Genomic DNA, 26,331 nt, shown 5'->3' with positions numbered 1-26,331 from the left:
ACTCACAATAGCAAGGACAGGATGCCATTCCAAAATCCCTTCTTCTCTTAGAAAGGAGCAGAAGTTATATCATTTTTGTGCAGGAACAGACACTAAATTACCCGTGTTCTATATGGCAAATATTACAGTGCTGATATAAGGGTTTCTCTAGCTCTGCAGCAGGAAACCAAAAATCAGCTACTTTGGCTCCTCACTTCACACCCAGGTTTTTGCCCTCTGATCAGTCACAGGGAAGAAAGCCCACCTGCAGTTCTGGAAACTGCCAGGAAACCTTTGAGCAGCCTGCCCAAAACTGATTCTCTTTGTCTGGGTTGGTTCTCTGGGTCACCAACCCAAGCCTGGCAGCTGTTGCATCTGCTCATATCACACCAGTACACATCCTCTTTGCCATGCTGAAAAATACCACTCTGAGCCACAGTGGGGACCTCATCTTATTTCAAGCACTTTGAGAAGAAGAAAATATGATTATGGATGAGAGTGTCAGGAATACTACTAAAACAGGATCTAGGACCTAGGGAAGATTGGAGGCCAGGGTAGCACACATGGATGAAAGCAGTCTGATCTTGAGGGGTCACTCAAGCAAATTCGAGCCTTCTAATATTGCTTGGTGGGTTGACCCTGAAGCAGATGCCCTGGGACATTTGGTATTTAATTTTTACTCTTTCCAGAGAAAAGGTGCTAACATGACAAGTGGCCATATGCCTTTTCCCCCCAATGTCAAATGACCTCCAAATGTCAACTCTGAAGCTTCATTCTGGTACTAGAGATGCTCTGGGGTGAACCTGGCTTGTTCAGCCTCACTAGTAACCAAAACTCATGGTCAAACTCTTTCTTTGCTCTTTCATAGCCCAGCCCAGGGCTGTCACTGCAGAGAAATGGTGATAAGTGAGGAAAGCTTTTGGCCAGGCCTTCCATCAGGAGCAGTGATAGCAACAATATAAGAGCCAGAGCAAAGTCCAGCTCACACACTCAGAGTTGTGCTGGCTCAGTAGGACTAAAACGCGAAATAATTATTAAAAAAAAAATAAACCTTTATTTTGGAGTAGCAGCTCCAGCAATCAGTACATTTGAAGAGCAGTTTTGGTAAGTATGGAGGTATGTTCTCACAGTCTTTTTCAATGTAAAATCATAACACAGAAGCTGGCTTTGAGATCCTCAGCACCTTTTCAGTAAGGCAACATAGTGCTGCATCCTCTTTGACTCTTATAGAGGATTGAAAACCTGACAGTCTTGCTTCTGGTACAAGGAGGCAAAGCATTCCATTCTTGATTTTTTTGCTGATAAGAAATAATTGAAAACACCCTCCCTATGAAATATTGGGGGTTTCTAGGCTTTTTTTTCCTCCTGGTATCACCTAAAAGAGCATTTTTATCCTCAGGTGCAAGAGGAAGGTTTTCACATAGGGCATCTCTTTATATGCCCCCTGCAAGACCTATTATGTGCAGGAACCACTCTAAGATAGACCCTGGGCTAAGGTAGGGCTGAGAAGGGAGCTGGCCCTCCTAGGAGCCCTCTTAAACAAGTACCACAGGGTTTCAAAGCAACGTGGCCTTCCACAGACCACCAGCAAGAGCATCAGCAACCAGATGACATTTTCTGCAGAGTCAGCAGCCTGAAACTGGAACATGCTGGTCTGTTGGTAACTGTTTTATTGGTAACTGAGCAATGCAGCTCTGACACACCCAGCAGGTATAGGTTATGTGCTAAGATTTTCAGAAGTGCACACCAAATATCACCCTGGCAAGAAAAATGGAAAAGAAAAAGGAAACAAGGATGCTGACGCTAGCTAAGACTGAACATTATGCAACACAAGTTAGCAACAGCTTTTTTATCCATTTAAGTGCCAACACTTGTGAAATCACAAATAAGGGCATTTTAGCCAGTAGATGCTCCAAGAGGAAAGATTTCCACCCTCATGTCCACACCTTTTGTGTTTTGAGCCCAGTGTTTCTCTGCATGGCTCAGTTTGCACTAAGATAGGTATTCATTTCTGTAAATCACAAGATGCAAGCCCGCATGGTCCCAGGGCTAGCAGGGCTGGGGTACCTGGCTACATTAATCCACAGGCAGGCAGGACATGAGGTGGCCCAGCATTGAGCATGGCATGACAATCCTGCCAAGAAGGGTGAGTGATGTCCACTCCTGGCTGGCCACAGCAACCCAAACCCCAGGCAAGGCTCAATTGATCCCTTTTTGCTAGGATCAGTTTTCCTCCTGGGGCTGTGCTGCAGTGCTCATCCCACAGTCCTCACAACCTCCAGTGTAAGGAAGCAGCTTCAACTGTCACGTTTGGAAAACAAGAGGCAGATTCTTGACTGGGGCAAGACAGCATAGCTTCCCTGCCGGCCTAGGAGCTACCCCAGTTCACCCCAAAAGAGGGTCTGGCACAGAGAGACAGAGACACACTGCAGCCTCTCCATGGGTATGGAGGTTGGGCATCCTGGCTTCCCAGTCCAACAGCACTGCTGAGATAGCTGGAAATCACACCTGGCAATAAGTCTGCCTCCAATGAGCTGAGTAATTAAGAACCAGTCCTCAGAGGCTGCAAAAGGTTTCCCACTTCGCTTAGTACTAAAATTCACTGTCTTCTCTTTTCAGCAGCGGTGCCTTCAGTTTTTGCTGCCTTTCACCTTTGGCCACAGGAGGATGCCAGCAGGCACTCAAAGCCTCTGCCACTCAGCAGTTACATCTGTAGTGGGTAATGTTCTGATATCTGCCTACTCAGGGAGCCTGCGTGACACCCTTTAGCTATGGTGTGAAGGGCAAGCAAAACAATGATAATCCTCACAGGGGACGGACTCAGTTCCCCAGACCTTCTTCACAAAAACCTCACATATGCCCATGAGGAGCCTGTGTTGGTAGCTGGAAGCCCTAGTTCTACAGATCATTAGAAGGTGTAGTGAAGGGAGTTGCAGAAAAAGCACACAGTGCAGACTTAGCAGGCACTTCAGCTGGAGACTTTCCTTGCAGCCATCAGACATGCCACCTCTACCAGGTACATTTCCATAGCTTTTAATGTAGCTTAACAATTGTGTTCAAGACAAAGGAAAAGGCACACTGTACAGAAAAAAAAATCCTAAAATGATACCCTTTTATTTGTAAAGCTCTGATGAAACAACTTTTCAAATGATGTCCCACTTAAAAACCAATGAAAACCAACCTAACTATGCATCAGTCACACTATACAGATTGCATCCTACATTTTCAAGATGCCTAGATATCTTCTGTAGTATTTACATATGTATCAGTTAGGTAGTACAGTTTCATTGCGATTTGTTTCTTTCCACCACACACTTATTCAATGGCAAGAAAAACCCCTTGGGGATGCATTTGCATTTTTGTACGACACTTTGGAGCAAATAGCTAGGGCAATTTTCCTGAGAGAAGGCTTGTTCTTTGAAACTCTTGCTTTAACAACTGGAAATACAGAAAGTGGATGCATTTTTGTTGCGCTAAAAAACCTAAGGATGCCTAGTTAAGGTTTTCTTTTAAATTATTTACGTACCATTAAGTTAAAATGTTTACATTCATTCATTCGTATAAAAACCGTTGTTAAATCTTATGCAAATGATTTAACACTGATTGCTGCAACGCAAATTGCACTTCTTTAAAAAAATTATTGTATATATGGAAGAAAAAATATCTGATTGCTACCCTGTTTACAAATTTTGACTGACTCTATACAGTTCAGCCAGGACATACGGACTTTCATAAATCTCAGTCACAGTGTACTTTAAAAGTTATATCGCAGTCTTGAAAAGTGAGTAAATATTTTAAACCAAAGAAACACCAATCCCAAAATCTCCTTAACCAGCTGGACCGTGTGAGACTTGTACCAAACATTGTGATTTCTTCCAGGGACATAGCTGGGCTCTGAAGAGCAGAGCAAGGCACGCTGAAGATGGAGAGCACAGGAGAGGTCTGAAGGGGCGAAGACATCAAATGTTCGGTGCGAGAAGTCTGCGTCAACTCAAGCTGTAAGCACTTCTGACATTCATTAAAAAGTATCTCACTATCTCTGGCAATTAAAGTCTTTGCTACTCTCTTCCCGACACTGACAACTTCCACCAAATTCTTAGGGGAAAAGGCGATGAGAGAGTGAAAACAATTATATAATCAGAAATGCAGCGCTGTTGGGTAAGTCGAGGATGTATTTCTGGAATCTATCAATAGGCGTGGGTTTATCTCTTCTTTTTTGTTGTTTTTTCTTTTTCTTTTCCCTTTTTTTTTTTTTTTTTTTGGGGGGGGGGGTGGGTTGGGAGGGGGTTGAAGGGGTTTTTTGAGAGTGTAAGGCTGCATTAGCTATCCCCGGTGGTCATTTGCTTTCCGTACATTTTTCTTGCATAGATGAGGAACTGGATGCTCCAGCAAAGCCTCATTCGGAAGTAGAAAAACACCTCTGCCACCAAGGCTCAAAAACTGTTTCAGAGGAATGGTCTTTGCCAGCACTCTCGCTGCCGCTGCGACCGCTCCACAGAGGAAACTGCGCGCAGATGTCTGGGGGCTGCCAGGATCCAGCTTCCCTCACACCAGGTCACGCCAGAGCCAGGGCACACCAGGGGTCCTGTCTCACAGATGCTGTCACCTCGGCCGTGGAGGTCAGGCTGACTCCTGTGTACAGCCCATCTTGAGCTGAATACTTAAGGTTGCTGCTTTCGGGACTGGTGCTCTCTCCCGGGCCAGACATCACCGACGAGCTCGCCTGCAGGGAGGGGAGAGCAAAGAGAGATTCGTTGAGCAGGTGAGCTTTGCACACACTGGGGTGTGAGTGAGAGCACACAGCCATCATAACAGGAGCTCTGTACAAAAACAGAGTTTGCTCTCTGCTTGCCCCTGTGCCTTGAAATCCTGAAACAAAAAAGATGTCTCGGCGTGAGCTCAGTCGCCCAGCCTTGCTGATGGGAGTGATGTCTGTGTTTGGAGAGGTGGAAACAAAACTGTGTGAAGTGCAGAAAACTTGGAAATCAACTCATGATGAAGAAGGAAATGTGCATGTGTCCCACTGCCCCCTACTGAAGAGACACAGGTGACAACGTAAAAAAGTGTGATCTGAGAGTAGCGGCAGCTCTAGATTTTTCTCCCATGGGAGAAGACTGATACATTCCAATTCTCCAGGAGCAGATACGGAGCACCTCCTGGAAAGCAGATTTCTTAGGGTTCTTCAGCCCTTGAAATGCTTAGAATCATTCCTGACCCTTCAAAATGCCAGCTAAAATCATTTTATCACTGTAGGACTGGCCACTAAAGGAGATGCTCTTTCAATCTCCTGTGGAGAAACACTATGCCTTCAAAGCAGGAGCATTTTTGTTCTGCTGCCTGCACAAGATGACATGCAGGGGAACCCTGGTAGGCACGGAGATGAACCTCTGAACCACACTGGAACCAGTCCATTTATTTTAGAGAAATGGAGAGTTAAAAAGACAAAGGAACAATCATTTTTTCCATGAGGCTGAGCAGATCCGCCAAAGAGGAAAAATCCACAGTGCCAGACAGAGAAGGGGCAACATTTTCACCTGATAAAGGAAATGTTTAAGAGCTGACTTCATGCAAAATTAACTCTTGGATATGTCAACTTTAAAACCTTAATTTACTTGTTAATGGATAGTCTTTGGATGAAATTCCTTAAAAAAAAAAAAAAAAAAAGAAAAATGTTATCCTAAACTGCGACTGCAGAAGCTTCCGGCCTGCTGTTTAAGTACAAAGTATACATATTTAATCATTTTACAAGAGTAGAGCTCTTGGCTCTCCTGGAGCTGTGCCAAGCTAGCAGTCCTGACATAGGAAAAGCAAGGCTTCATTTATTCAGAGGTAATTTCCAAATGGTGTGGTGCAGGGCTCTTGTTGCTGTTCTTAACCCAGGGAAAACCTCACCTTCTGCAGAAGATACTCACTGCTAGCAGTCATTTTTGTCTGAAATAACCTGGGCTCCAATATTTTCTTAACCTTTTATTGAAACGATTGACCACCACCAGTCATCAACCCTGATCCTGCTCCATTAGTTACTACCCAGAAATGCCGAGAAGGAAGGAAAAAACACTATCTGTCCTTCAAAACCAGCTGAAACAGCTCTAAACCTAAGAAATAAGTTTTATCACTTCCTTGAACATACAGTTGCCAATCAGTGACAACAACTCCTCTTTCCTTGTGACTGTGCACGGAGAATTCAGTGAGGCAGGTTCCATGCTAACCTTTGTGTACAGTCCTGATCTTGCATCAGTCTAGCCTTTTCAAAGACTTCCTTTTATTTCTAACACCTCCAACAGATTTCTGTTAGCACAAAAGACATAATTTTTAACAGCTTCAGTCTCCCCACAGTGGAAGAAGGGTTTAAATTAGTGCTGAGCAGTGTTTGCTCAACCTGAGCTAAAAATAATAGGAGCTACTTTGAAAGGTTCCCATTTGCCCATATTTGCCACTGCTGTTCTGGTAGGCAAATATCTTATCAGTACCTGTTTTTTCCGGGCTTGGAAAGTGTAATTCATCTTTTCCTGATTCAGCCCTACAAAGGTGAGGTGCAGGGACCCACAGTTTCCATATGGGGCTATCAGGTACCCCTCCCTCGGGCACCCCAGATGGGAGGACATGGAGGCACATCCTGTTTGAAGACTGCCCATCCCATCCCTGCCTGTCCAAGGCTGCATTCTGGCTCTGTTGAGCCAGGACTGGCAGGACCTGGGCAAGACTGCTGGGCCTGGAAACCCCACCCCAGTAATATCATGACAAATCCAGGCAGCTTGGGCAGCTCCCAAAGCGAGACATGGAAAACAAACTTCAGCTCATGAAAAGGACGTGACGGAATCACAGTTCTGTTCCTGAGCCTCCCTGCCTTTGCTCTTACTTTTCCAGCTTTAAGGGATGAAAGATGACAGAAGTTGTGCTTAGTTATTAGAGGACTTTATTCAGCTGAAATAAATAAGCTGAACAATGCTGATGAAGTCAGTGAGATCTAATTCACAGCTACCGGCTCTATCTATAAAAAGGCAATGCCTTTATTTTTATTGATGAAATCTGATAATAGCATAGATAATCAACTGAAAGTCAACTTCCAGAGGAGAAAATGAATGAAGCCTACTGGGAAGAGCCTGCCTCCCAAACAAACAGGTGGGTTGTGTTTTTATCTGTAAAGGTTCTTCTTTTTACCCAAACCAGGAGGAGCTGGTCATGAGTCAGCCCCCAGGTGGGTTGTCTGTATCAGAAGTGGCCTTTTTGTAGATAACTTGCCTGTCATGTACAGAGGAAGACCTGTGTCAGAGCCACAGAGACAACTAGATGGTACCCAAACCTTAGAGGCAAATTTACCCCCACTAAAGCTGCTCCAGACCAAAATTAGACTGCTCAGGCTGCTCTTGACAGTACTCGGGGAACAGCAGCAGCAGCTCTGGCTGAAAGACTCCTGCTTTCTTCCACCCACTCCTTCCTGCCCTGTCTGCCCACCACAGAGAGCAGGGAGAGGGGATGGACACTTTCCCCTCCTTCCCCCACACCTCCAGAGCCAAGAGGGAAATGTGCTGGGCAGGGACAGCTGGAGGGGGTGGCAAAGGGCCTTGATCTAGACCTTTGGTCTGTCAGAGAGACCTTTGCCCTATCCACTTAACACGTTCAAAATGCTCCATGAATTTTGGACATTACACTAAGTCAGCAATAAGCAATAAGTCTAAGCTGAGAATCTCTTCCTCCTCAGTTAGCCTAGTTTACTTTTGCAACACTTAAATGATAACTACAGACAATTAAATGCACTTGCAAAGAATTCTTTCATATATAAAGTGTTGTGGCAAACTAGTGGAGTCCTTAATTTTCTAGCCTCAGCCTCTCTGCAATAACTTGCATCCCCACAAAGAACAAGTTTTCCCAACACTGTCACTCCCTGGAATCCAAAGAGCAAGTCTTGGCACTGCAAAATGACAGCTTTTTTAACTGATGTAACGACCCTCTTAGTACACAAAGTTGTCATTTCTTGCTAGTCCGATTGATCCTTTTGTTTATACTGCAGACGTGTAAGTTTACATGTCTTCTAATCTCTCCTTTGTATTATAGCAACATAAATCTGTGGTTAATACTTCATTAATTTCCTAAGGGAGGCAACTTCCCGCATGGCTTGGAAAACTGATGACCCACTGCTGTCAAGGGTTGTATGAATAACTGGCTTTATTGCTTTGGCAATAAAACAAAACCAAGCAAAAGGTATGTATCCATATGCATATAGAATTTTGGGATAGAAGCAAAAATACTTTTTCCTTGCTTTTCCCCACTGAAACAAAAAAGCTGGATTGCTTCCTTCTGATATAAAAATGAACTGCTGTCTTTTGGATACATATACACAGAGCAAATAAAATTACTCAATGTAAAAGAAAAAGAATCAGTGTGTGAAACTGAGTGGGGAGAAGAAAGTAGCATCCCATTTTGTCCAGGAGTGAGGACTGATGCAGAAGAGGTAGGAAACCAAGAAAAATTTAAACTAGAGTCTAGAGTACCAAATCTCCCAGCATACTGCCCTGTCTGCCATGCTCTTTGGTATTTTAGGTTGCCACGTACCTCATGCCTCCTGTTGATCTTATTCCACCTGGTTTAGATAAATATTTACTCATACCAGGACTGAGGCACCGTGTTCCCATTTTCCCGGTAAAAGTCCTAGCAACCATGCTGGTGAGCCTTTCTCATGGAAACTCTCTCCCAACGCCTACAAAATTATTCCACACAACTGACATATTATCATCAGATAATCCAAAGGACTCCTGGACATTCAACTGCACAATATCCAGGTTAGCATATGGCTTTAAGAAGTTGAATCTCTGGTTCATCCAGACTTTGAGACATACTCTATGGAGGCTGATTTCCCTGTAGTCAGCATGAAAGTCCTACCAATTTACTGCCTAAACAGGAGCAAACAACAGCACCTCCAACCAGCTCACGAATCTTCTTCTGACAGAAAAAGAGAGAAAGCAAATGCAGAAGCCATTCATCTAATCCAGCCCCATTAGTCCAGCATTTTGGAAAGAGTTAAAACTGCATTTTCCTGCGAGCTCACCACATGCCAAGGCCATCTCAGTCAGCTCTCTCATTTCCCACCTTATAAAACTGAAGAGCCAGTCCTGAACCACTTCTTATGGTAAACCTCCAAGGGAAGTAAGCACTAGTTTTACCTCCTAAGTTTTTCTGCTGTGTGAGATTATGGTCCTTCAGAGAAAACTCCAAACTGGAGACAAAGGACACAGGAGAGTCTTCTGAAAGAAAAGTTCCCCTGGTGTTGCTGAGCTTTTTCTGACATTACTTGTGGCTCAAGGAGCCTCCATATCCTGCTGTAAAAAGCAGATTTTACAACAGGTTTCATACTGCCTTTATCCTAATAAGGGAATAAAGTCCTTCTGATTATCACATTTGTTGGAGCCTCTGCATGGTAACGGATGGGTTTGCACTGCAGACTATGCTCTTCATTTTGCAATTTATTTGGTGGAGCTTTTTCCTGTACAGTTTCAGCAGCATCAAAGGGAAAGCAGGTATAGATGCAGGCAAACCTGCACATCTTCTTTTTATGGGGACATAAGGCAACTTCATATAACATGCAGCTGGACGCTTTCCATATTAGTAACACAGGACACCCAGTACTTATACTGCTTAGGAAAACAGAAATAGGCCTAAATCCTAGATCCAGATGTGAATTTGGCAAATAGCCCCTTTACAATGGGACAACGAAATATCTCCGATCCAAACACTTCTACATTTTGGGATGTTTGAAATCAACTTTGCCCTCACAGCAATTCATTAATCGTATCTCTCAAATGTTTAAACTTCAGCTAGAACGTAAAATCAACATTTAAGGTTCTTGCTAATTTGTCTCAGAATTGGCATCATATAAGATTCTCTTCATGAAATGGATAGTCTCAAAGACATTGCCAAGAGTAATTGCTGCCCTCCTCTTTTTCTGCCCTCCCTTCTTTATTTTACTTTGAAAGAGATAAAGAAAGGTAGGGCAAAAAGTGAATGTTACTGACACAACCGAATTCTGCTGAATTTCATTTCCATTAGATTTCTACATAACTGGAAACTTTTTTGGCAGCCTCCCACAAAAGGCATAATAAATTGCTTTTGTACCAGTAGAGGAATTCGTTTTCTCTGTTTCATTTAGCAACAACATTGCTGTGAATTTCACACAACAGTTTCTAAAACGTCATCAGATTTCTCTGCCTAATGTCAATTTGGCATTTTCCCCTTTTTCACAGAATAAATGCTAGAGAAGCAAAAGCAGAGTAAAACACAAACAAGTTGCCATGCCTGTTGTGTAACAGGGGGAACAAGCCAGGTTTGTTATTCAAGCAGGTGCCTGTTTTTCAGCAACATCACCAGCACCACTGTCAAGAATCAACATCAACCTTGTTAAAGTGACCAAAGATTATGGAGCCTGGATTCATCCATCTGAGGGTTTGTTTTTTTCCCTCCTGACACGAGCTGGAGAAGTTTATTCTCCTTGTGCAAAGCTGTTGCTTTGCAAACTTTTGCTTTTGCAAACTTTTGATCTATCAATGGATCAATTCAAAAGGAAAACGTAAAAATAATCAAGGAAAACAGAAGCCTAGCAGAGCATATTTGCTTCAGCATGTGATCAGGTTACAGGCTGCCTTGCTCTAAAATGCTGACATCCCTTCACTCAAAACAGCTTAAATGAGCTTTATGGGTGCTCAGTCCCTTCCATAGGATTTATATTCCTTAGGAATTAATTTGTGTCTTTTGCAGCTAGTGATCATGTTCCCAAATTATGTCTGGGAGAACAGGAGCCAGTCTTAACAGTCACCACTTTCTACCTTAAACTTCCAATTTCCCAAGTCCTCATCCCTCTGAATTACACACTCTTGGGCAAAGCCAGGAGCCTGAGTGAAAGATGTGACCATGCCAGTGATGTATCCTGACAACTGCACCCCTGCAAATCCTCTTTTCATTTACGTCCATCTGGGACTGGGGCACAGGGGGTGGGAGATCAGTAGCCCTTCACATCATTTGGGATGGAGTCGGAGGGATGCCCATACGTCTGGTTGCCGCTGTAACTTCCTCTCTTCAGCACGTGTCACAGCCCCTCTCCATCACTTCCTTTCATTGAAATTTTTCACGAGGGGGTATTTGCAAGTGCTTTGCATATGCAAGGCACATCTGATCAAATCATGGTGGGGAAAAGGCTATGCAGATGTTACCGTGCTGCCTGCTGGATATAAGGGGACAGATTTTCCCAGCTGTTGTGCAGGTGTCCTCTCCCAGTCTGATCTACTATGGAAAAATCCGGGAGAACTGAAGTCCTGTCATTGGGAATGCCATCATGTAACTAAGAGCAGCCTCAGGGTCCCTCCTGGGAGTTACTCCTAGATCCTAACAGCTCTTAAGGAGTTTTTTAGTCCTCAATCCATGTCCTCTGGTACATGCACCCCTCTCCTCTGGTACCCACACAACTCCATCTGGTAAAACCATATTAAAAATGGTACTACTAAAATTATAACATAAAGATTATTAATAACATGTTTGATGTGCCCTTCTAGGGAGAAATACCACAGAAAGGAAGTCAGGTTTTAGCCAGCCAAGAAGGCAGCAGCACAGTGGAAATGAGATCTTGTCTATATGGCCTCTCCTTCCCTGAGCAGCACACGGCTGGGCTGCCTCAGTGTCGGCTGGGATTGTGCTTCCATTTCTATCAGTTACAGAAATCTCACCACATTGCTCAGCATCACTAGTACTGCTTCAGGTAACACAAGGAAAATTTAAGGAAAATTTGGCTACGTTTTTTCCTTTGCAAATATCACGGCAGAGCCTAAAACAGTGCATAGTAGTTCCTTGGGGGAGTCTGAAACCCAATTCTGAAACTGCAATGGTTCACTTTTTATTTAGTGTTTCTCTTTTTTTGATGTAGTCTGTTTATTTTACTGGATTGACAGTGTTTTCTCATGTCAAAGACAAGCCTTTTTAGGACTATCCTAGTCTCACAGGATCCAAACCCAAAACCCACTGCCTCTGCAAATGGGTGGCCCTGTCACTCCACAAACAATCACATTTGCTAAAAAATGGTTTTTTCTTCCCCTTGTACAATGAAACTTTGTACATCAGAAATTAAACTATTGAAAGAAATTTGGATGTTGTGAACACCAAGACATACTGAAAAATAGCTATTATAAACAATGTCTTCTTTTCATTAATAAAGGACTAAAGAAAACCACATTAGGAAAGTTTCTCAAAGAAATGATGTAGCAGATTAAGGGATACAGAAGGCTGAGAAGTGAGTGTGGATATGGATAGGTACAGCCAAGGGGTTAGGAATTAATCTACATTAAGCTTCACAACTTTAGCAGTAGTATTTATCACACATGCTGAGTGAAGAAAGGAAGTTTGAGATGGTTGGAGTACATGATGTAAAGTAAGGATCAAAACTAAAGCAGGGGATGATCAGCACTACTCGGGTGCTCCTCTGGAGCTTGGTGCTGCCACATGCTGAGCATCTGGCCCCTGAAGAACGCTCTGTGGGCAGAGAGCTGAACCCCCATGCACTGCAATCATCAGGGTGCTCCAGCCTGGTTTCAGCTGGGTTTGGATCAGGGTTTAATTGCACATTTTAGTTTAAAACAAAAGCCTTTATGATTTACTTCATACAGCAGAATAATGTTTTTCTGGGTTTTACCCACTGGGATAATGCATACAAATGTGTGTGTGCATACATATATATAACATTGTTTCTTGAAAGGATCAGTTGGGCATATTTTATTGTCTTCTGTCCGAAAGAAAACCTTTGAAATGAAAGAACCTGAATATTTAAAAACAAAATGTCTGTGGTTAAGCTGCAGCTAACAACCATAAAAATTATATAGATCTTAAACAAGAAGATTTGCAAAGTACATCGCTCTTGTCGTTCTGTTTACAGCTATATGTAATATCCTTGGAAAATCTTGTTCTAGTATCAGCTAACAAAACTGGAAAGTTTGTTTAGATTATTGTTCTGCTAGATAAGATAAAAGCTGTGATAACATTACCCAGCGATCAACCTGCTTGCAGATACGGACACTTACCCCGGAGGCTGCAGTCTGTGCACCGGGAGAAGCAGTTTTGCTACAGTCATCTGAGTTAGTAGAAGACGTGGATGTCGGAGTCATAGGAACTGCAGTAGTACTGTTACCTGAAAAATTAGGAATTGGTATTAAAAATAAATATTTTCCAGACAGAGAAAAAAAAAAGAAAAAAAAAAAAAACAACAACAAAACAACTACAAACTATTGCAGCTACACTTTCTTGTATTTTATATTTACCAGAGCATGCCTTTGATTTATTTATATTCTTAGGTTTTCGCTTCCTCGTCTGAATTCCTTCTTTTTTCATAGCAAGAGGCCGAGGAACCTGAAAAAGTTACATTTCCAATCACAGAGCTGCATATGTACTCTAATATCAAAAATCAAAATACACTACAAGACCAGATATGATTTTGCAAATATCTGTATAGCAAGTCAATATTTTTCTGTGTCACAGTACTAATTCTAAAAAACGCTTGCATTTTATTTGGGCAAAACAATAGTTTGATTCAAGAGGGGTTGTAGCTGAAATAAAAAAGTACTATGCACAAGAAAGTTTGCTATGCAAACTTGATAGTTTTCTCAACCCCTCAATCAATCCACAGGAAAAGAGAACAGAATTAGGGAAAACCAGCATTATTTGGCAAAGAGCCATAAGAATTAAATTGGATGGGGTATATCTGATCCTTGATTTATTATTCCAGTCAGTTAGGAATTATCTCCAGTGCCTGATTCTGGAAAGAAAAAATGTATGAGAAAAAAATCATAGTCATCCGGTGGACCAGCTATGCAAACCAGATCATCACAAGGAAACGTCTTAGAATGGGAGCTTTAGAATAGAATAATTGACTTAGCACTTGTTCCTATAAGCAGTTCTGTAGATAATACAGCTTTATGATATCTAAATTTATATTTATAGGGATAAATTTATATTTAAATGTCCTCAAAAACCATTTTTGTGTTCATCACAATGATAATCTCGCTACAAAAACACTGGCTTAAAATATAATTTAACCAGTTTGAGGAAAGACAATTCATGTGTTTTCTATTGTTATAATATCTAAACCTGACATAATTTACATTTTATTGAAGGCTAGAGCACATCTCAATAATTCCTAATGCCCTTGCTCTTCAAACACTTATGCTAGACTATAACACAATCCACAGGGGTCTCACCCAAAACATGCTCCATCACATTCAGGACAGAGCTCTTTTTTACTCTATTATTACCCAACAAAGGCTGAAATTGCATTTTAATTTATTCTGGCATAACTATGGCTTGAATTACACTCAGAAGTTTTGCTGGCATAGCTGTGTCTGTCCATGAAAAATTGTCTCATTAAAGGTCTAGGGATTTTTTTTCCCTGCTAAAGAGCTGGTTTAAATCCCAGTGGCAAAAACACCATTGCTGCTCATCCAGAGGTGGTTTCTTTACTCAAATCTGTTGGGAGAGCTACAGTAGCAAACACATAACTAGTCAGAAGCACAGCAAGCTAAAGCGGCACAACCATTTTCTAACGTCACACATTTTTCTGTTGTTCTATGCATTTCGCTCGTCGTTTTTTCGAGGACCGCCCCTTCCCCAAAGCAGCCTCAGAGCTGGCAGGGGATGTCCCTTGGTGAAGCGGCCACTTACCCCATGGAGCTTCATGTAGAGGCCGCAGGCGTTGCAGACGGGCTCGCCCTCGGCGTTCCTGCGCCACAGGGTGGTGGTCGTGGTGTGGCAGTTGGCACAGGACAAGCCCATCCGCCGCGACGAAGGCTGGAGGCAAGCACAGGCAAACACGGGTATAAACAGGTGGGCAGGAGAGAATGATTTATGTCTTTATGGTTCGTAAAAAGTCCTTTAACACATGGCGGGGATGGTAGGAGCTTTTTTTTATAGTATCTGTCAGCAACAGCCCAGAATTAGAACAGAATTATCCTCATATCAGAGAGTGGAAAGATGGTGTGAAGAGGTACCTATGTCTTTCCACCCTGGGCAGTCACAGCAGAGGCAAACTTCTCATTTGGGAGCTGGTGACTGGGAAAAGTCTGTTCAGACCACTAGGTACTTTTTCCAGCAGGACATTTTCAGCTAGGAAATATCTCCACTAGAGCTCCATCAAGCTGAAGAGAAGGCGCATCAATCCTGTGACGCCTCTCCAGACAGTTCAATACCCTCTCCCCTGTATGGTGGGTGAAGAGGCAGCTCTGATCCTGCCACTGATACTCCTGACTCATCGGAAAATTCAGACACTTTAATCACCTGCCCTCGGTGGCACCACATCTGAGAAAAGCTTTCCTGGTCAACCCAGGGCTAGCACATACAACAGCATTACTTTCATAAAAAGATCTTTTTATCATCACCCATTTTACCTTCATACAAAAAACAACATGCCTTGGGAGCGTGTTTTACAGAGCAGAGCCTCCCTTGGCCAGCAGAAAAGTTGGTGGGTGACAACAAGGTTCCCACTGCAAACAAGCCATTTATGACACTCTTCCGTGGAGTTTGGAGCCAAGATGAAGCAACTCTGTATCAGAAATAACCGTATAACCCAAAGCTTTATGGCTACAGGCTGTATATCATAAGTGAAGGCAGTCCTCATAAACATGTGAAATGAAGGTGAATGGGTTATAAAAGTCCCTGTAACAAGTGATCTCTTTTACGTTCTTCACAAGCAAAGAATTCCAGCTACATCATAAATCTAGTCTTTTTCAAAGTATCGCATTGTCAAAAAAATATAAAAAAAATCTGTGCCTAGCTCTGTGTCTGGCAGCTGAACAAGTTTACACGGAGAAGTCAGTTTTAGAGGATTGCATTAATCTTATTCTGACTATAAAGTGCCCATAACTGAAATTACTAACTTAAGGGTACAATGCCCTTCCTCTTGAGTCATTTACTGCTGGGTTGTTAGACGTAACTGGGTCACCTTTGATACCACAGGGCTGCCTGCCACTGGGGAAACCGATAAAAATATTTTGAGAATTAAGAATATACCAGAGAAATAACTGAGTTTCTTGAATATTGTCTGTTTGAGTGTCTTTAGCAGTAAGCTGTCATTTTGCACCACAGTTCAGAAAGAGTTCCAGATTAAATACAAATTTTGTAATCTTGAATCAGTAATCCATTATCAACTGTGCAGAAAAAAAAAGCAAACCACCCAGCCAAGTGTTATATAGGCTGAAGTACAAAAATACAGTTTTTAATATTAAAAATCCAAGTATCATGAAAACAGAAGTTTTGACCTAGTTATTAAATATGTACACACACAGCACTCAAATTGTGCCCTCGACTCGATACGTGTTTTAGGTGATCACATTGAGTAAAAGAAAGCTGGTGGTAACACATATGCTTCATTTTCTTTCTCTGCAAGTGAAATGCTGTCAGCTGTTTCACTCTGTTAAATCTTTCTCTTTCCCGGTCTAAACCTTCGTACATTTTATTTCAATAGCTTTTGCTCATTCCCGTATCTAAACAGACATGGAGTTTTGGCATGTTTTGAAGCTAGAACGACTTTTCTGATGCAGGAATTTTATCAGAAACTTCGGGGCAATCTAAACATGTTTAGAGTTTTCAAAACATTTTCGCTTCTCACCTACATATTTCCAACTCTATGAACACATAGTCATGGCTGATTTATAGTTATGGCCAGGGTACTCAGTAGGGATTGTTACACAGAGCTATTTCGGACTTATTTCACTGAGGTGTCAGACTGAAATCGGGCTGCAGTTTGACTCTGCTTTAGTCTTCTCACTCCCACCCCTCCCTCAAAAAATAAATAAAATTTAAAAAATAAAAAGGACACAGAAATGCTAGAACCGGTGTCAGCTACTTGAAATCTGCCTTGGGCCAGGGTGCCACAGCAAGTCGGGCTCTGACGCTTGAAACAGTCGGCAGATCTGGCCCCTCCACTGCATCTGTCCCCACTAATGAGATAACACCTTGTGCCCTGAAGTTTACTGGACAACCAGCTAGAAAAAACAGGCACCTAGCAGCAATAAACCTCTGGCTTAAAGTTAAATTAACTCTTTGGCTAAAGCAGAGGTGAGTTTGTTCCCAAGCGCTTACTGTCTGCTCTGATCATCGTGTGTTTGGGTCTTGTTTCCCCTCGCTCCCATAAGGGCACTAAACTCAAATGGTTGTGAAATAAAGAACAGTAGGTGTTTTAGCCCAAGGAAAACAGGCATGGAGCAAAGCAGCTGGCATGATTGAAAGGGGCTTGAAAGGCTGATGGGTTTGATACACTGTCTCCATACACAAGGGTCCAAACATCAGCTTGGATTATAGTGGTGTGATTTATTGTGGCTCGCTCGGTAACAGCCATTACTGAAGAGCGTATTCTTTCTGTCTGCTGACCTCCACCCAGATTTGCTAAACATAATGTGCAGTTCCCACTTGTTAAATTTTCTCCTTGCCTATTCAGTGCCAGCCTGAGTTATAAACAGGGGTTCTGGTTTGTACTATTTATTTCCCCCCCTAGTTTTAGGAGTATATTTTTAGAAAAATTGCTGCTCATTTCTTAGGAGTAAAACAAAACAAAGGCTATTATCATTGTTTAAACAATTGGTTTTCTTTGAATTATATACAAAACTTGCTTACATTCCCAAGGATCGAGCTCTCAGCAAACAAAGCAGGTCTGGAGAAATTCCTAGCCCTCTGAACAAACATTTTCTAACCTTGATTTCTTTTTTCTTTTTTTTTTTCCTCTGTTGAAAATGTCCAACATCACCAGCACAAATTTCTTCCAAGCCACTGAATCCCCCTCACAGATGGGGTTCATAGCTCGAAAAGCCAGGCTGGTCCGTGCCTGATATGCAGCTCACAAGGGGGCAGAGAGAGATTTTGCCAGCTCAGAGCCTGGGAGTGGGTCCCAAGCAGTTCCCAAAAGACTGCCAGCCCTGTCACCCCTCTTTTTGACCAGTTTGGCCTGCAAACCTGGGCCCCAATACAGTTTTGCAGCCAAGAGGATCACCAGACTAATACACCATTGCTCTCCCCGTCTTTGCCCCAAATTTCTTCGTGGCTAGCGCTGACTGGGGTCGCTTGGGGTGCAGCTCCTCTCGCCCCCCTCCTCCCCTCCCTCCCGACTCACCACTCTCTTTTGGGGCTTGATGAGGGGCCGGCTGAGCCCGTTCATTTTGGTGTAGAGCCCGCAGGCGTTGCACAGGTAGTTGCCGGTGCCGTCCCTCCTCCACAGCGGGGTCTGGATGGAGCCGCAGTTGACGCACTCCCTGCTCTCGGACAGGTCCTCCAGCAGCTCTGGGGGCAGGAGCAGAGGGGACAGGCGGTAGGAGCAGAGAGCAGAGGCGGTGGAGAACGGCCACGGAGCCCGTGGAGCCCCGCGCAGCGCAGCCCCGGCCCCGCCGCGCCGAAAGCGGGGCCCCGGGCGAACGAGCAACCGGACCTCGGAAAAGCAATTCCCGGCAGTGACGGCGGCCATGCGCTGATTTTTTCACAAAATCCTGGGGTTTTTTTCTTTTCCTTTTTTGTTCTTTTTTTCCCTATTTATTTAGGTGAGCCAGACCCGCTTGGGGCCCCGCCGAGCTCTCGCTCTCCGAGCAAAGCCGGTGCGCCCCGGACACTGGCCCGCCGGAGGGCTCAGCCCCGGCCCGCCGTGCGCTCCCTTCGGGATTTGACCTTGGGAAATTCGGCTGGGGTCCGCTCGAGGGGCGAAACCCCTCCGTGGTGCCCACAGGACGGAAAAGGGGGTGCACTTCCCTTTAGAGGGGAGCACAATGGGGAGAGAGGTGGCTGTCAGAACAGCCACTTCCAGAGCCACCCTGGGAGCTGGATATAAGGAGCTGTCGTTTTGTACAATATCCCCCAGGGTCGAAGCTTGGCAAGAATTTTTCTACCCTAACTCTTACTGGAAATGCCTCGCCACTAGTAAAGCTTCAAGTTTAGAGGCAGCTTTCGGGGCCCTGGTGGGCCAAGGCAGCGACAGGCAGCGGCCGCTTTGTCTCTGCTATTTGGTCAAATTAGAGCTGGTTTGAAGGAAACAGAGGAAATGGAAAAATAAGCGGTATTGTGCCTCCTGCTTTCATAGTAACTGAGCACTGAGGGGAAAAAAGAGGTCTAAATGTACGGAAAGAAAAAAAAAATAGGACAGAGAACCCACCTATAAAAACTAACACTTTCACCTCTGCGAATCCTTGTTCTGATTCACTTCTCCATATTTCGGGGAGGAGGGAATAAATGCTTATTATACATAGACTGTGCCACGTTGTGCAGAAATAATAAAAGGAGATGTTTGGATTTTTGCACCAGCTTTCGAGTCGACTCTGGGTATGTATATTTCAGACTCAGAGCTTCGTCATTGATTTTTTATTTCCTCCCTCCGCAACCTGCCTAAATTCATCATTGAGTTATTCTCGTACTTTTCCTTGGACAGCGAAAGAGAGCTCGTAAAGGTTGTGCAGCTTTGGAGACTGGGCTGTGGTGCTGCGGTGACACGGCGGGCATTGAGCGGAGAAAGAAACGGCCTTTTGGCCCGCACCCATCCAAATACGTTTCTCTCCTCCCTTCGTTTGGGAATTATTAGGCGCTAAAGAGGAACGGGCACACGGGAGAGTCCAGGGAGCACAGTTCAACTTACGTTGTCAGCCCCTAGCTCTTAGCACATCTCTAAGATTTATTAATCTTTGCACTAAAAGCACCATTGAAGACTGTAACCAGAAAAAATGCTTAGGACGTCAAGGACACTGGAACTTAAACAGTAATTTGTCTCGGCTATTCATTTCATAACATTGCCCTTGTACCAGCAGCAAGAAATTCTGCCGTGACAATATTTCTCGGGCATTTTCAAATATTTTTTTCCTCTTAGAGAGTGAGTAATACACTTCTTTCCAAAGAAAACAAAATAAAGTTTTAAATTTAGATCCTGATTTAGCATCTCTATGAGTACCGCTAAGAGAGCTTTATCAAACTGTCTAATATTTAGCCGTAAAAAATGCATTTCGGCTACAATTTTCCTACAATTTTAACACGGGACAACGCGTAGCTTCGGCTTTGCCGCTGCGTTTTGCCTCGCAGGAGCAGAAAAGTGGCCTGGCCCAGGAGCTCCGGGCTGCTTCGCCCCGCGTTACACTGCGATGCGGCTGCCCTGGCATCCATCCTTTCCCTCATGGAAAGGCTCATCCCTACCCCTCCGTCCCCAGCAATGGTGGGAGGGTGGCACAAGGGCGGGAGAGACCCGCTGGAGCAGGGGAAGCTGCTGTGCTCCTCGGCTGCCTTGACACTCCTGCCCCAACCTCCTCCAGCGCCTGGCTCCTTCGCTTCTCTGCTCCTTCTTACTCAGCCCTCTCCTCTCCCTGCCGTGAGATTTTCCAACCCCACGTCTCTCCCGACAAAATTAAATTTAAAAAAAATTAGAAAGCAACAACAAAAAAACAAAACTGATTTTTTCCCCCTTCATCACCTAGTTTCACACTATAACTTATGAAAGTTGAGTTTAAAACTCAACTTACTTTCTTGTTACCCAGAGATGTGGCTTCTCCTATCACCACTACAAACCGATTTTATTCCCTCTGTCATGATATTAAACACCATTTAAAATACTTAAATCTACAGGGTGTCATTGAGAGACGGGAGGAGCATTTTGCGTACAGCCCTACAGAAAGACAAAAATTCATGGGGTAATTTTCTGCAACACTGCACAGAAAGAGAAAGTCATGGTGTCTATAAAATATATGCACCTGGTGGGTAGTTTATGCTTACAGTGAACGATGATCAAATCTGTGTGCATACACATATTTACATAAATATTATATATACATAATGTATATATGCATAACATATATATATATAAATACATATACATAAGCGCACACACGCCTCTCTATACACCTCTATTTATTTACACATAGATTTATCCTAAAGCTGAAGAGATTGCAATAATCGTTAATCTTTCTACCTCTGACTAAATCATCACAGCTCAAACTCCACTTCTACAATTCATTTAATGACATCGAGAATCTCCTTAATTAAAATAAAAAGGATGGGACACCTCGGAAGTGAAAGCAAAACCTCATCAGGAGGTGCTGTGTTTTAGTAGCAGTTTTAAAATTAGGTTTCCTCATTCATATACGAGGTTTTGCTTCACTGATTTTATTTTTTTAACGAAGCAGCGAAGTGTTTTGCAGTTTAAATAATCCAACATGGGTTAAGTGAGCCCCTGAAATTTTCCTCTGCGATATAAGAACGATTAATTTGCAGTGAATTTGTCACCGTCCAGATGACCGCATTTAGGGAAAGCAGGAATGTACTGATTTGGATAAATTAAAAACTAAGTTTACGCCGGGCAATTCGTTTTGGGATCTTTCGGGTGGTAACCCCGATTGCCATACTTCAAACAACGCCGCTTTTTGGAGGTGTATTTTCCCCCTAATCCAACAGAGACGACGGGAGTTACCTCCACTCCAGAACAGCCATGGTCCCGGGCTGACACCGACACCGGGGCCGCCCCTCTCCAGCTCACCCCAGGCCGGGGCGGCCCTACCGCCGCTTCCCCGCGCCCCCCGGCACCCCCGCCGCCCCAGGGGCACCCCCGGCATGCGGCCACCCCCCCTGCCCTGCCCTGCCCTGCCCGCGGCTCCTACCTGCGCTGGGTGCCCGGACGGGGATGGGGGCGGCCCGGCCCTGGAGGCAGTGCAGCATGGAGTTCTCGAAGGGCGCCGTGGGCCAGGCAGGGGCGAGCTGCGGCCCCACGTAGGACGTGTAAGGCCCCGGGTAGGAGCCATTGAGCGGCCGGGCCAGGGGGCTGTACTGGTCCCTGGCGCCCAGGCTGTTGCTGTAGGCGCCGGGCTCCCGGGAGGCCCCGTTGGCCACCGGCGGGCTTGGGGAATAGGGAAAGCGGCCCGAGGGGTGGGAGCCGCCGCCGCTGCTATACGAAGGGCTTTCCGCGGCCGGCTGGGACCAGACGGCGTGGCCGCCGCCCGGGTGGCTGGGCTGGGCCGCCCCGCTGCCCTGCAGGTACGGCAGCGTGGGCAGCATGGAGCCCACGCGGGTCGTGGGCACGTAGACGGGCGAGCTGGCCGTGGAGTGCATGAAGCCGCCCGGAGATCCGTCGTAAGGCGTGGGGCCCTGGGCGGCCGAGATGGCGAGGGTCTGGTACATCTCCTCGGGCTGCTCGGCGCCGAGGGCGCTCAGCTTGGGGCCGCGGCTGGACCAGATCAGCTTGTTGGTTTGGTCTAAGTCCGCGAAGAGCAGGATGTCCTCCCAGCTGGGACGGCCGGAGGGGTGCGGGGTCCCGAAGTGTACGTAGGGGGCGAGCAGCGACCTGCCCTCGGCGGCGGGGGGCAGCGGCGGGGCCGGCCGGTGGCTGTCGTCGGTCTCCGGCCGAGGAGTCTTGGAGGAGCCGCGTTCACCCTGGGAGCCGGAGGAGGAGGAGGGCGAAGGAGGAGACGGGCGCGGCTCCCTGGTCGCGAAGGGACAGGAGGAAGCGCTGGCGTCCGCAGCGCACCGCTTCACCGCGCACCAGCCGCCTTCAGCCACGGCCATCCAGGTCCCCTTCTAGCCGCTGGGTGTGGATGGGGAAGGGCGAGGAGGGGAGGGGGAGGAGGAGGGGAGGGGGGGATCGGCAGGGCAGGGAGGGGAAGGAGGACACAAAAGAGCAGGGAAGTGGGGGAGAGAGAAATAATAATAACAAAGTTTGCAAACAGGACAGTCCGTCTCCCTCCCGTAATGAGATTCATCAGGGCTTATCTGGCCCCTCTAAGCGCTTAATCAGTCATGTCGCCTCGGCGCTGTTGTCCCTCGCCCTGGCGGAATGGGATCAGGCAGCCCAGGTCAAGACGAGCCGGGAGACGCCAGTCCCGAGGGGCCAGGGCTCCGGCCCCGCTTTCCGCACCGCGGGAGGGCTACTCCCCTCTCCCTTCGCATCCCGGGCTGCGGATTTGAACATGAAGCACGCCGGGGCAAAGGTGGGCGTAAGGGCGTGGGGACAGAGGGGAGCGAGGGGGCATTTTTCCCTGTCTCGGCCATTCCTTGGCTGCTGTCGTTGTTATGATTATTTCAATGAATGAGTCATTTGACTCGGTTCCACCGAGAAAACAATTAGTAAGGCGATCTCTTTAAGGTTACTTCGCCGGAGAGCGATGTTAGCTCTTCCGCGCATCGCCTCGCTTGTTTGCCTATTTCCAGCCCAAGGTCACGGAAAGGAGGAGAAGGAGGAGTGAAAGGCACCCGGGAGACGGGAGATGCGCGCGGGCCTGGCCCGAAGTGTGGGCGGCGGCGGCGGGACACGGACCCAGGCCGGGCGGGATGTGCCTGCCGTAGCGGCTGGATCCAGCGGACAGCCCTGTCTGGGGGCTTGCCCCGAGCCCCAACACACCTTGCGGGAGTGACACCCGTCCCGAGCCCAGCGGTGTCAATTCGGAGCTGGCAGCATGATGAAAGCCGGACAGACAGACACAGAGAGCCTGGTGCCCAGCCCCTGGGAGAACGGGCAGAAAGCGAAAGGGGACACAGAGAAGTGACAGCAAGAGAAGGCGAGGCTCTCCGTTCTCAGCCCACCTCGGGGCTCTCCAGATAACCACAGGCACAAGAATACAGGACACACACACAGAGCCCCCTCGCAGATAGGCACCAAATACGTCTCTCCCTCCTGCGAGATAACTGGGAGATAAGGCTCCGGCAGATAAGAGCTCCAGGCACCGGCATCGGATGTTTGCCCACACAGTCTCCCTCGGGCTCCCCCAGCCAGGGGCAGCCGCCGCCGCCGCGCTCCCCTCGGAGCGCCCGAGGACAGAGAGGCAGCGGCAGAAGACCGAGAAAGAACAAGCGAAACCGCGGCGAGGCAAGGAAAGAGAGGGGCCAAACCTGATGCCGGTGTCCCGCATGGGGCCGGGGCGCGGGGCCGCGGCGGGCGGTAAATCCAGTGCGGCGGGGGCGAGTGGCGGCGGCGACTCCGGCGGCGGCGGCCGGCGGCTCATGTATAAAAAGGAGAGAGGAGGCGCCTCTCGCAGCCCTGCCGGAAAACTGCAGGCAGCCGGCCCTGATTGGGCTCGGCCAGCCCTAAACAAACACGGGGCTCCGCAGGGGTGCCAGTCCCGGGGCCAGCCGGGCCGCCGCAGCCCCGGGGGCGGGGGAGGGGGGGCACCTCGGGGCGCCAGCAGCCAAGAGGAGACAGACCCCTGCTCGGGGAGCGGGAGCGAGCAGAGAGGGCTGGCTCTGTCAGATGCCCCAGCCTTTTTTCTTCTTTTTAAAAAAAATTGTTTTAACTCAGAAATAATACACACTCTTCCCTCCTTCTCGGATAAAATCTTTTTTAATGGTGATTATTCAACTTTTGTAAGGTTTTGGGTTTTTTTTTTTCCTCCGCGCCTCCCGGCATGTCAACGAATATCCCCGGGGAGCGGCCCTGGGGGGGATGTGTGCCTGGCTTTCGCCCTAAGCAACCAGGAGAACGTGTCCTTCCCTCAAATCTCCTTCGTTTTTGCTGGTCAAAATCCGAGCTATCCGAGATGAAAAAATGTGGCTCCTCCTTGAGTTGCCCCAACCATCAGGTGAAGCCAAAGCAAGTTGTGGGATGTGTCCATCCCAACAGCTGGCGGGAGGCATTTTTCCTCCGTTTCTTTCTTATTACCCCCCCGCTCCTCAACCCTCTTATCTCAGCTGTGTACAAACTGATATGGTACTTAGCAGGAAAGTGACTGGAAATTAAAATAACTTCGTTCACCAGAGGTTATCAGCTGGATATCTGTCATCATCAGTTTGTACAGAAAGTCATCTGCGGCAAAGGGCTGGACTAGAGCAGAGCCGGGCTCTCGGCAACCGGCAGGCATGAGCCCTCTCGACAGAAACCGAGCCCAAACCTGCTGATGCACGGTGCTGTCGCTCCTGGGGTAGGCACGGCTTTTCTTTCGGTCTTTCCAGGCGAGGTGAACGGGAGGTGAAGAATTTGCAGTGCTGGGGGTACGGTAAAAACACTGGCTGTAGCGATCCGCTCTGCCGGCGTGGGTGAACTGATGGTGACTTGGAAATTTATTGTGCGCGTTAATTTTTGTGGTATAGCGCGGCAGGGGTTTGATCGGAAAACAATCACTTTCCCGAGAAACCGTTCCTTTATTAAATTGTATGATTAAAGGTGATACTTCTTTCTTGTCAGTTGTCTCTAAATAATGTCGTTAAATAATATCGATAACCCTGCCAGGCTGAAGTGACTTTTTTCCTTTTTACTTTTAGATGTATTTTAGTGAATACAATATTAAATAGACAGTAAGCTTTTGCAAGAAAGGGCAGTGATTTGTTTTCTGCCCGTCTCGTCTCCCGATTCTAGCTTGAAACGCAAAATATTTTTGCCGTGGTTTTTACCCGCAAATGTGAGACGAGCGGTGGAAGCTGCGAGAGTCGATGCCCACGCCGCTTCTCCCCAGCTTGGGTGCTGCCACTACAAATTTCTGTGCTGAAAAGCGCCGAGTTTTAAACCCCTCGTTTTCTTTCAGTCTTTTGGATGCCCCTTCTCCAGTTAAACACGAAGGTACTTCAAACACGTGTAAAGATGGATATAAAGCGAAAAATATCGTGACTTTTTTTTTTTCCAAGAGACGGGTTTTACTCGCTGGGAGGGGGTGGTGGGGACCCGCCCGGGCCAGAAGAGTGCCTGCCCGAAAGGTGAGGATGGCTGAGAAGAACAGCCGCGTTGGCCTGGCGGGCGCCTCTTTCCCTGGCTCCAAAGTGACCTGTGTTCTACGCTCAGGCGCCTTGTTTTTTTTCCCTGCCGATTAGCCTGTTTACGTTATAACCGGGCTACAAGTTTCATTTTATTTCCTCCGATAAACCAGATAAGAAAACCCGGCTTAGATTGAGACCAGCGTGGGAAACCATTCCCAGTCACCCCTTTCCTCTCCACTCCTTTTCGTTTCGGGTTTGCTGTCGAACCGCTCAAATCATGGACTCCTAACTCTTCATTACGTCACTCCTTTCCCAAATCCCGCTCTGCTGACGTAACTTTCACCCCGGGACTCCGGGAGGCTCTCAGGTATCTCCTGCACCATGCCTGGGTTAGGTACCCGGGGGTGCATGTGCAGGGATATTTTTGAGGGCAGGAGGGTGCTCGGCTGCGGGAAGACCGGTGCCAGCGAGGTGACCACCGCTCCTGGTCGTTGTGGCCAAAGAGGGAAGAAGGCAGATTGGGGGGAAAAAAGTTTCGTATCCAATTAAGGCAAATTCCCTCGCGGGCACTTCAACCTCCCAAAAAAGGGTTGGGGGTAAGCCGTGTGCAAGCGCAGAGCTATTGCTCCTTCCCCCACTCTCGGGTCTCCGCAAACGTGATCCCTTACCAGGGGTGCTCTAGGGAGGAGGGGAAGGCTCGGTCCG

The 26,331-nt window shown here is 46.5% G+C and overlaps 1 protein-coding gene across 1 annotated transcript; it reads right to left on the bottom strand.

Moving 5' to 3' along the window:
- Positions 1-3,069: 3,069 nt before the first annotated feature.
- GATA6 (GATA binding protein 6) lies at positions 3,070-23,922 on the bottom strand. The gene is made up of 7 exons (XM_014871295.2): positions 23,833-23,922; positions 21,612-22,531; positions 18,107-18,273; positions 14,668-14,793; positions 13,272-13,359; positions 13,035-13,141; positions 3,070-4,702 (listed from the first exon to the last, which is right to left on the bottom strand). The coding sequence occupies exons 2-7, from the start codon at positions 22,510-22,512 to the stop codon at positions 4,535-4,537; spliced, it is 1,557 nt and encodes a 518-aa protein (XP_014726781.2). The 5' UTR covers positions 22,513-22,531; positions 23,833-23,922; the 3' UTR covers positions 3,070-4,534.
- Positions 23,923-26,331: the final 2,409 nt, after the last annotated feature.

Source organism: Sturnus vulgaris, chromosome 1 (genome assembly GCF_052056855.1).
Source record: "Sturnus vulgaris isolate bStuVul1 chromosome 1, bStuVul1.hap1, whole genome shotgun sequence".
NCBI classification, from domain to species: domain Eukaryota; kingdom Metazoa; phylum Chordata; class Aves; order Passeriformes; family Sturnidae; genus Sturnus; species Sturnus vulgaris.
The sequence above is the reverse complement of the archived record's forward strand: the minus strand, read 5'-3'. Positions and strand labels throughout refer to the sequence as shown.